Genomic DNA, 10704 nt, shown 5'->3' with positions numbered 1-10704 from the left:
ATCGGCTGCCTTGACTGCCCTCATAAAGTCATGTTCCCTAGCCTCAATGCCGTCTGCTGCTTCCATTTAATTTCCCTGGTACTTTCCTTTTCCTTTTCCCCATGACCGTCCCTTTCTCCTCAAACATCCAAGGTGTCCTTCCTTATCTTAATTCTCTGCCATGGACCTTGATCTCTATTTTACTAGGAAAATTAAGACAATGAAGAGACTTTTGGCCGCTTGCTTTTCGACCGCACATAAAAATGCACCTGCATCTCGATTCTTCCTCCTCTCCTGTGCTCTCCCATCTAACTCCAGCCTGTTCACAGGTGCTGTGGATCCCATCCCTTCAGCAATTGTTCCCTCTCTCTCCTGCATCACCACATTTTCTTTCTCTGCAAGATCATTCTCATGCGCATACAAACATGCAATTATTTGTCCCCCCCCATTCCATATCACTATCCTCCTGTCCCATTTCACTGTTTCTCTTTCCCAGCATTATTCCTGCGAGGGTTGTCAAGGTCACTGTCTCTCATTTCCCTTTTCCCATTTCTTCTTAAACATATTCAACTTTTGACCCCTCCATCCACCCAAACTGCTTTGATCAGGGTCACCCCCACGTTGCTAAACCCAGTGGTCCTTTTCAGCCTGCACTTTACTTGACACAGATTAGCCCTTTTCTGGAAAACAGGTTTTTCATTTGTCTTCCAGGGTAACGCTCTCTTCTGGTTTTTCTTCTGTCTTATTGGCCTTTCTTTCTCAGGCTCCTTGCTGCATATTTTCTCATTTCCTTCTACCTTGAAATAGGATCAGTCCTTGGACCTCCTCTTTTCTCTGTCCACACTCATACATGCAGATTTCTTCAAGACTCATGGCTTTAAGTGCTGTCTCTATCTTAATGACTCTCAAATTAATATCTCTAGCCTGGACCTCTCCCTGACCTCTAATTTTAAATATCCAATTGCCCGCTAAACATCTCCACATGTCAAAACCAAACTCATGATCTTTCCAAATTTACTTCCTCTACAGTCTTTCCCATTTCAGTAAACAGCTACTCCATGCTTCTAACTTCTTAGGTCAGAAACCTTGAAGATATTCTTGACTCCTTTTTTTTCTCTCAGATATCACAACCAATCTATCAGCAAACCCTGTTAGCTCTCCTTTCACAAATATACCCCAAATTTGACATCTCACCACTTCCAACACTATGATCCTACTCCAAGGCTTTCCTCTTATATGGATGATTAAAATAATCCCCTAACTAGTCTTCCCATACCCACATCTGACCCTTATAATCTATTTCCCAATAAAATGGCCAGCATGAATCTTTTCTTTTTTTTTTTAAGATTTTATTTATTTATTTGACACAGAGAGACAGAGGGATCACAAGTAGGCAGAGAGGCAGGCAGAGAGAGAGAGAGAGTAGGAAGCAGGCTCCCTGCTAAGCAGAAAGCCTGATGCAGGGCTCGATCCCAGGACCCTGGGAACATGACCTGAGCCAAAGGCAGAGGCTTTAACCCACTGAGCCACCCAGGCACCCCCAGCATGAACCTTTTCTAACTTGAGCCTACAATGGCCTTCTAGTTCCATTGCTCTAAATTAAAAGCCAATATCCTACAATAGCCTGGAAGGCCTTGGTTGCACTAGAGTTCCATCTTCATCTCCTACTCCCCTTTTCCTTCACCCGTCTCTACCTACAATAGTTTCCTTGTTACAAGTCAAACACATTCCTGCTTTTGCCTTTGATGGCCTCTCTGGACTGTGGTATCTTCCCAGATTTTACCTTGCCGTCTTCCTCACCTCATTCAGTTTTCTGCTTAAATTTAACCTCAGCAACACCATCCTTTATAAGCCTATTGAAAACAAGCACTCTGTACGAGTTGGGAAGGGCTGGCATAACAAGAAGTCGCTGACTGTTGAATAAGTCCTAGAGCAAGATGTCAGTCTGTTTGGTTTCTTCTGAGGCCTCTCTCCTTGGCCTGTGGATGGCCACCTTCTTGTTATGTCCTCACATGGTCCTTTCTCTGTGCAGGAGCACTTCTGATGTCTTTCTAGGTGTCTTAATCTGTTTTTATCAAGACACCAGTCAGATCACACTAGGGCCCACTCTAGCAACCTCATTTTAACTTAATTACACTTTTAATGGCCTGGTCTCCCAACAGAGGCACGTTCCCAGGGTGCTGGGGGTTAGAGCATCAATATATGCATTTTTGGGAGTGGGGGGGTCATAAGTCAGTTCCATAGCACACTCTAGTCCCATTTTCTTTTTATTTCTACATCACTCATCACCTTATGCCTAACCATTTACTTTCCTTGCTCATTTATTGTCTGTCTCTCTCCACTACAATATCAATTCAAAAAGGGTATGGTTTTTTGTCTGTTTTGTTCACCAATGTTTCCTTGGTGTCTAGAGCAGTGCCTGGCACATAAATAAGTGCTGAATAAATATTTGTGAGGTTATTTAATGAATTAACACAATTATCTGTCCTGTGAAGCCATTTGAATCTTCGGCGCCCTCAAAGGCACTTACAAACAAGTACACATACAATAAATGCATAGTAATTTATGGTGCAAATTTCAAGTGCAATAAATAGGTTAATTAGTGCCAAAGTACACAGGGAATACTTAAGTGTAAAATGAGGCAACTATTCCTATGCTCTGTATGTGTTCATGAAGATATAACACGGTTATATTTTGCCAAATATCTCTCCATGTGTTAAATTAGGAAAAGATTAGAAAGTCATAAGAAGAAAGACAGAGATTTCTGGGGCCCCATGAGCTCTCTCATGGAAGGTTCTTGAAGATTGACAGGAATTAACCTGCCTGCAACACCCAGGGGCCTGTTGGGCCTGGTCAGCCAACATAAGCAGATCACAATGATGTAATTCTTGTAACATGAATCCTTGCTGGGGTACAGTGGTGGGGCCGGCTGGAGTCTCACAGAGGGGTCCCTCTCTAGCCTGCCCACACAGTTCAATTTGCTCCCAATAAAAATGCAATAAAAAGCTCACTTGCCTCCAGACTGTTGAATGCTTTTGATTCCGAATTATTTGGAATAGGAATCCTGACTGACAGTATTTTGGGGAAGAAGATGGATGAAACATCCTTAAAGGGAAAAAGAGGGAAAGAAGGAAATAATCTTACCAAGCTGGATGGTAGTTTCAAGACCCTGAAAGATTTTAGAAACACGGAAGCCAGGGCTAAAGTGATTTCTAGCAGCAAATGACTTTGCTCCTAACAGTGGGTGGGGAAATTAAACCCTTTCTTCAAAAGATGTCCAGAGCTTTCAGCAACACTAAGTGCTACCTCTTCTTTATCACAGAGTCTAGAATCCTAAGTATGGCAGTTTGGGGATATACTAGTATTTATTTTTTTTTTTTTAAGATTTTATTTATTTGCTATAGAGAGAGCACAAGTGAAAGGCAGAGAAAAAGGGAGAAGCAGACTCTAAGCTGGGAGTTGGGAGCCCGATGTGGGGCTCAATCCCAGGACCCCAGGATCATGACCTGAGCTGGAGACAGACACTTAACTGACTGAACCACCCAGGCACCCCTAACACTTATTTTATATGTTACTACTATCTAAAGTGTTTAGCATAAGAACAGTTTGCTATATTTTGTAATAATATTTTGTGTAGCTTTTGGATTTTCTACTGATTTCAGTAATCTTAACCATCTCTTGTTAAGAAGAATAATGGCAAACTGATTTTAATCTGAAATAAATTTTTTTTTGCATCCATTGTCTCCTTTGTTTCCTCTACCTTTATTGGCTATTAAATCTGAAGGGTGTACAGGTTTTATACAAAACACACTGAGTCCAAGATTCTTCATTCTTGGGCATTCTCTTTTCTAGCCCATCACTGATGCCACATTGGTCTAGTCCTGTCCAGCCTAGAATTTCGAACACTGAAGATCATGATGAAAAGGGTGGTGACAGCGAAGACGGTACTTACCTTTTATGATGCCAACGTCAGATACTTTCAGAATAACTGGAACATTCCTAATTTGTGCTTAATGTAATTTTATGACTTTCTTACTCATGATTTTAATCCACTCTCAACTGTTTTTATTTCTAGACAATATAATCCTTTACACGGTAATAAGTACTGTACTTTTACTACCCATGGTATAAAATAACTCTTTCTGCTTATTTGTCTTTCTTGGCTTTAGGAGATCTCATCAATTCTAATCCTCATGATTCAACCTCTGCTTACCCTATTACAAATGTAGCTTTAGTTATTTTCCCACTTTTGGATTTGCGTCGACCCGCATGACCTAAAGTTTTAGGCTGTCTATAAACAATCACATTTGTAAACATCTAAGCTAAATTATTTTGAGTTAATCTGATGAAGAAAGAGGAGCAGCCAGGAAAATAGCAGACCGTCAAGGCAATAATTATGTTTTTATGACTGATCATCTATTTGTACCTTTTTATCTCAAATGTCAGTTCCTTGACAGAGGCCAGTTTTTATTCTTTTTTGGTCCTCCAGTACAGTGGTTCTCAAGCGTTAACAGGCATCCAGGTCACCGGAAGGGCTTGTTAAAACCAACTGCTGAGCCCCACCGGGAGCTTCTCATTCAGTAGGTACTCTTAACAAAGAGATCCCCAGAAAAAGTGGCTTAAATACAATAAAAGTTTATTTTTCACATAACAGTCCAGAGTTAGGGAGGATAATCCAGGGCAATAAGACAGCCTGCTTATTGAGTTCAGGGATGCAGGCTGAGGGGCTGATTCCCCCCATCTTTCTCTTGTGGCTTCTATCCATGGGCCCAATGGGCTGTTCCAGTAAAGGTGTGCGTGTGTGGGAGCAACTTCCTTTAACAGAGATGTGTTTTGGAAATTGTGCACATCACTTTTGCCCATATCCCATTGGCTAGAACAAATTCACAGAACCATTGCTTGCTGAAGGGCAGGCTGCTACTGTGGTCCCTACCTGGCACTCCGTTCTCTGCTAAAACTAAGGGAGAGGATTCCATCCCTAAGAAGGAAGGAGAGACGAGATACTGGGGCATGGTGAGGAGTCTCTGCCACAAAACCTGATGGCAAATCCCTGTATCAGGTGATGAAAATCTGAACCACACTAGACTGTGCTGTGTGAGCAAATGAAGAACTTTTGGGGAATAATTGCAGGAGCATTGAAGGAAGAAGCACAGGTAGGAAGAAAGGAGGCAGGGAGGGCGAAATGAGGGCTGAGGTCACGGGACACACAGGAGAGGCTCACAATCTAGACTGGTCAAGAAGGGGCAGACCGTTCCCTTGGGCACATTGGTTAAGTGGTATCAATGGGTTCCTAACTCGGAGATAATAGAGAGTAACGACCAATGTATGACCTTACAAAAGTGGCTGAATCTTTACTTTACTTACTTTACTTTACTTACTTAAAAGAGCAGCACTAATCATTCCTATCTTATAGCCTGATAGAAATATGAAGTGAGATATTGCATATAAATACACAGAATGCCCCAGCTAGAGCAAGTGCAGACTAGTACATGCTAACTCTTATTACTCCAGTATGGTTTGGGGGAACTCTATGGTCTGTCCTTCTCAACTATTCCTTTCACTATCCTCATGAATTCTCCAGCTGAGAGTTCTCTCTCTGGAGAGTTCTGACCTGTATGTGTTTGACCTACTACAAGCAAAATCAGCAAGCTGAATGCCTTCACATGGCAGTGTCCAATGGACATTTCTGTGATGATGGAAATATTCTCTAGTCACGCTGTCCAACATGCTAGTCATTAGTCCCTGAGGCTAGTGAGCACGTACGGAGCACTCCCATGCCTCGGTCTCCTTCTTAGTAATACGAGACTGGTACCAGGAATGGGTTCTGAGAATTTTTTTTTTTTAAAGATTTTATTTATTTATTTGTCATAGAGAGAGAAACAAGAGTGAGCACAGGCAGACAGAGTGGCAGGCAGAGGCAGAGGGAGAAGCAGGCTCGCTGCCAAGCAAGGAGCCCGATGTGGGACTCGATCCCAAGACGCTGGGATCATGACCTGAGCCGAAGGCAGCTGCTTAACCAACTGAGGCACCCAGGCGTCCCGGGTTCTGAGAATTAAACAAGAGAATACATATAAAGCAGTGGCTCTCAAAATTCATTCTTTTTTTTTTTTTAAGATTTTTTTTTAATTTATTTATTCAGCAGAGAGAGAGAGATCACAAGTAGGCAGAGAGGCAGGCAGAGAGAGAGGAGGAAGCAGGCCCCCCGCTGTGCAGAGAGCCCGATGTGGGGCTCGATCTCAGGACCCTGAGATCACGACCTGAGCCGAAGGCAGAGGCTTAACCCACTGAGCCGCCCAGGCGCCCCTCAAAGTTCATTCTGATCAGAATCACCTGGAAGATTGTTGAAACACAGATTGCTGGGTTGATCCCCACATTTCTGATTCAGTAGGTCTGGGAGAGAGCCAGGGAATTTGCCCGGTCATGGTCACACCGCAGGGCAGGGAACCGCACGTGGAAAACAGCGTTCTAACATTCTAAGATATTTGGTAGGGTGCCTGATTCATGTGACAACTCAACAGTGTTATTTAGTGTGTGGGGGTCAGCATCTTTAAGATTTCTGAAAAACAAGCAACCCACAATTTAACAGAAACCTCTAGCCCATTTTCAGACACTATTTCGAGACATGTTTATGAGGTTCCTACATAGCACAAGATACTCCCACGTGTTCCAAGTGATGGTCTGTCAGAGTGGGTTTGAAATAGGGTTTGTCAGCCTGTAGAGCTAAAGAACACCGAGTTACCTGGCCATGGTTACTGCCATGTGAAATATCTTTCACCATTTCAACTCTCCACAAAACATATGGAAAATGACAATTAAAATCACCTTTTGAGGGACGTCTGGGTGGCTCAGTTGGTTTAGCAGCTGCCTTCGGCTCAGGTCATGATTCCAGCGTCCTGGGATTGAGTCCCGCATCGGGCTCCTTGCTCGGCAGGAGCCTGCTTCTCCCTCTGCCTCTGCCTGCCATTCTGTCTGCCTGTGCTTGCTCTCTCTCCCTCTCTCTCTGACAAATAAAATCTTTAAAAAAAAAAAATCACCTTTTGAGGTGGGCCACAAGTTCGATGTCTCTCTGATTCTTCCTCTCAATGAAAAGATTGTGCTGAGTCCTGTAGGTAGGTGGCACAGAGGGAAAAGACATCTAGGTTCTCATCTTGGCTCATTTACCAACTTCCTGAGGTCACTGGCAAGTCTCTCAGTCATGACTGTGGATTTTGGACCTGAGGAGCCCTCAGGTCACTTGCAAAGAAAACCAGAGCAGGATGGTCACAAGCCCACCTTTACTATGAGGGCTTTGCTCCTTGAAAGTCATCCTAGACCCCTAGTTTTTCTCCTCAGAGATTCTTTCCATGGTACCTTTAGTTCTGTGGATGAAAGGTGTGGTAAGCAGATTAAAAAAAAATACACAAACAATTGGTTTGATAGGTCCATCTTTAATTTTGTCATTTTCCAGTATTCACACTTTGGTTCCTTTTAAGGTGGGGGGGAAGAGCCCTGGAGGAACTATGCCCAAAGAGGCTCTAGAACTATAGATATCCCATTCCAGAAAAAGATCCCGAAAAGGATTTTGGACCTGGGGTGGATTCCGGGATGCAGAGTTTTGTGTACTTACATCAGTTCTGATAAAAGGACTACTCTACTTCCTTTCCTTAAGGAACATGAACAAAAATTCTTTGTAGGGCACCTGGGTGGCTCAGTCGGTTAAGCTTCGGATTCTTGATTTTTAGCTCAGGTCATAATCTCAGGGTCATGGGATCGAGTCCTGTGTTAGGTTCTGCACTCAGAAGGGAGCCTGCTTGAGATTCTCCTCTTCTTCCTCTCCCTCTAACCCTCCCCCTGTGCTTTCTCTCTCCCCTCCCCCAAATAAATAAATAAATAAATAAACCTTTGAACAAATTCTTTGCCCAAAATTCTAGTCCCTTATGATCATGGTACCCACTGACAAAAAAACTTACAGGCAATTTCCCCTACAAAATCAAGCTTGCTAACAGGTCCTGTTGTGGTAAGTCAGGATTGTTATTTCCATATTCAGAATGTGCAGAGAAGTTAGGTTTTAGAGTGACTCGTTATTACTCAAAGAGGCTGAGGTAGAGGGGAGGTGAGAAGCTTCCACGCATCGGGAAAATCTGAAATGTCAGGCCTCATTATTATGGTGGTCTGGTGGTCTGGCAGGATATTTCGAAGCGTCTCCGCCTTGAGAAGATTAGGAGACAGAACTTGGGATCTGCTTTGGGGATTCCGAGAAGCAAATGCAACCAAGGTTGGCTGAATCCAGATTTAAAGCAGGTGGCTATTGGTTGAATTACTGATATGAACCGTGTCTATAGTTCAGGTCTTATATGTCAAGTATTCACATTCAAAATAAGAATGTTTGGAGTCCCATAGATTCTGCTCTTTATGGTTCTGTGCTAATGGGAAAAACAGCAGTCTTTAAGGAGTGAAGGTTTTAATCTTGGACTTGCTTCTTACTGAGTGATAGATACTGCACAAGGTAATGTATTCTCTGGGCCTCGATTCCCTGGGGGTAAAATCCCAATCCTCCGGTACATTTCCCAGGGGGCTGGTGATGTTGAACTGGGAGCGAAGGAAAAGAAGTACTTAACTACGAACAGGATCCTGGAACCTGGGTTCTTGTAAATCAATCAAGCTGAAATCATGGAACCTTCTCAGAAGGTAGTATCATGGGGCACCTGGGTGGCTCAGTGGGTTAAATAAAGCCTCTGCCTTTGGCTCAGGTCATGATCCCAGGGTCTTGGGATCAAGCCCCATATGGGGCTCTCTGCTCAGCAGGGGGCCTGCTTCCTCCTCTCTCTCTGCTTGCCTCTCTGCCTACTTGTGCTCTGTCAAATAAATAAAAAAATAAAATCTTAAAAAAAAAAAGAAGATAATATCATGTATTTCTGAATTAAACAAAACAAAACTATACTTACTGGGACAGTCAGTGTGGTTTCATCAGGGACAAGTTAAGCAACTGAAATACATTTAGACAGGTACTATCTCAGTGACAAATGAACTATAATAATCAATTTATTTTTATAAAGTCTCAACACAAATGTGTCCAAACGACATCCTGAGGATTATAAGTCTAAGAATCTAAGTACTACTAAGAGGGGCACCTGGCTGGCTCAGTCAGTGGAGCGTGAGATTCTTGATCTCCAGGTGGTGAGTTTGAGCCCCACGTTGGGTGTAGAGATTACTTCAAAACAAAACGAAACGAAAACGTTTGAAAGGGCTGGGACACATAAAGTGAGCACCCCTAATAGTAGGTACTCCAGAGAGAGAGACAAATGATATCCTTATTTGCCAAATTACACCTCAATCACATTCGTGTACCTAAATTCAGGGTAAGGTGTGTGCCTCAAATAATTCAGGATTCAGAGTCAGGCCTTCTTTCTTTCTTTCTTGGCCACAGCATTTGCTGATGGGATTTAGAACGCTGCTCTATTGGAAAGTTACAAATTCTTATTGATCATATGAAGCCAATAGTCCTGTGTACCAGAACTAAATGTCTCCAAGCCATCATTTTTCATTTGGGAGGAAAGCTGCCTTTATTAATTAGGAGTGCACAGGCCGCAAGACATAACAGCCTTTCTGCCATGCGGGGAAGCTTCCTATAGAAACCCCACCAATTTCTTCACCTCCTGGCACACGGGGTGGGCTAGTTCTTTGGCTTTGACGGACCCCATCTGTAAAACCTTCTCTAAGTGGCCCTGGTCCGTCTTCAGTTTCTCAATCTCCCTCTTGATGGGAGCAAACCGCTGAATCACGGCGTCGGCCACCAGCAGCTTGTAGCGAGCCGTGTCCAGGCCTGCACCCTGCTGGACCGCTTCCTCTATGGGGAGGCCGGCCACCGCTGCGTGAATGGCCACCAGGTTGGAGACCCCGGCTCGGCGGGTTGGCTCGTAGGTCACCTCCGACGTGAAGTCTGTCATAGCCTTGCGGAATTTCTGCACGATCTCCTCGGGGCTGTCTGTTATCCTGACCGTGGCCAGTTTATCAGGGTCTGATTTGGACATTTTGACAGAAGGATCACGGAGGGATTTTACCTTCTTCATGGATGCTAGAGAACAACGCACAGACACACACCGACACCAAAGCCAGAAGACAAGAACAGGATCAGAAAACATCACACCAGGAATGTCAGTGTCTAGATCTTAGAAAGTGCCAAGGGGACGAAAGGGCTTTATTATTATTATTATTATTATTATTATAAACTAGTACGGCTGACATACCATGTTACTCCAATCTCAGTGTGCAACACTGATTTGACAAATTTATACATTATGCTATGTTCACCATACATGTAGCTGCTGTCCATCACCTACAATGCTACCACCCTGACTATATTCCTTATGCTGTGGCTTTTATGTGCCTTTTATTCCCGTAACTTACTCATTCCTAACTGGAACCCTGTACTTTCCTCTCCCCTTCACCCATTTTGTCTTAACCCCCATCTTCCCCTCTGGCAACTATCAGTTTGCTCTCTGTATTTACAGGTCTGATTCTGCTTTTTATGTTTATTTATTCTCTCTCTTTTCTTTTAAGATTCCACTCATGAATGAGATAAGATATTTGTCTTTCTCAGTCTGACTCACCTGACTTAGCATGATACCCTCTAGGTCCACCCGTGTTGCCTCGGATGGCACAACCTCATCTTTTTTTACGGTTGAGCATATATGATTGAGCATGTGTCTAAATACCACAGCTCCCTTATCCATCACTGATGATGGA

The 10704-nt window shown here is 43.4% G+C and overlaps 1 protein-coding gene across 1 annotated transcript in view; it reads right to left on the bottom strand.

Moving 5' to 3' along the window:
• Positions 1-8839: 8839 nt before the first annotated feature.
• The window catches only part of WARS2 (tryptophanyl tRNA synthetase 2, mitochondrial), a 92402-nt gene continuing 90537 nt past the window's right edge, over positions 8840-10704 (bottom strand). The window contains exon 6 of the mRNA XM_047727502.1: positions 8840-10033. Within this exon, the coding sequence (XP_047583458.1) occupies positions 9585-10033 (449 nt within the window). The 3' untranslated portion in view covers positions 8840-9584. The remainder of the gene's footprint in view (positions 10034-10704) is intronic.

Source organism: Lutra lutra, chromosome 4, assembly GCF_902655055.1.
Source record: "Lutra lutra chromosome 4, mLutLut1.2, whole genome shotgun sequence".
Taxonomy (NCBI): domain Eukaryota; kingdom Metazoa; phylum Chordata; class Mammalia; order Carnivora; family Mustelidae; genus Lutra; species Lutra lutra.
Note: the sequence above shows the minus strand (reverse complement) of the source record. Positions and strands in the feature narration are given on the sequence as shown.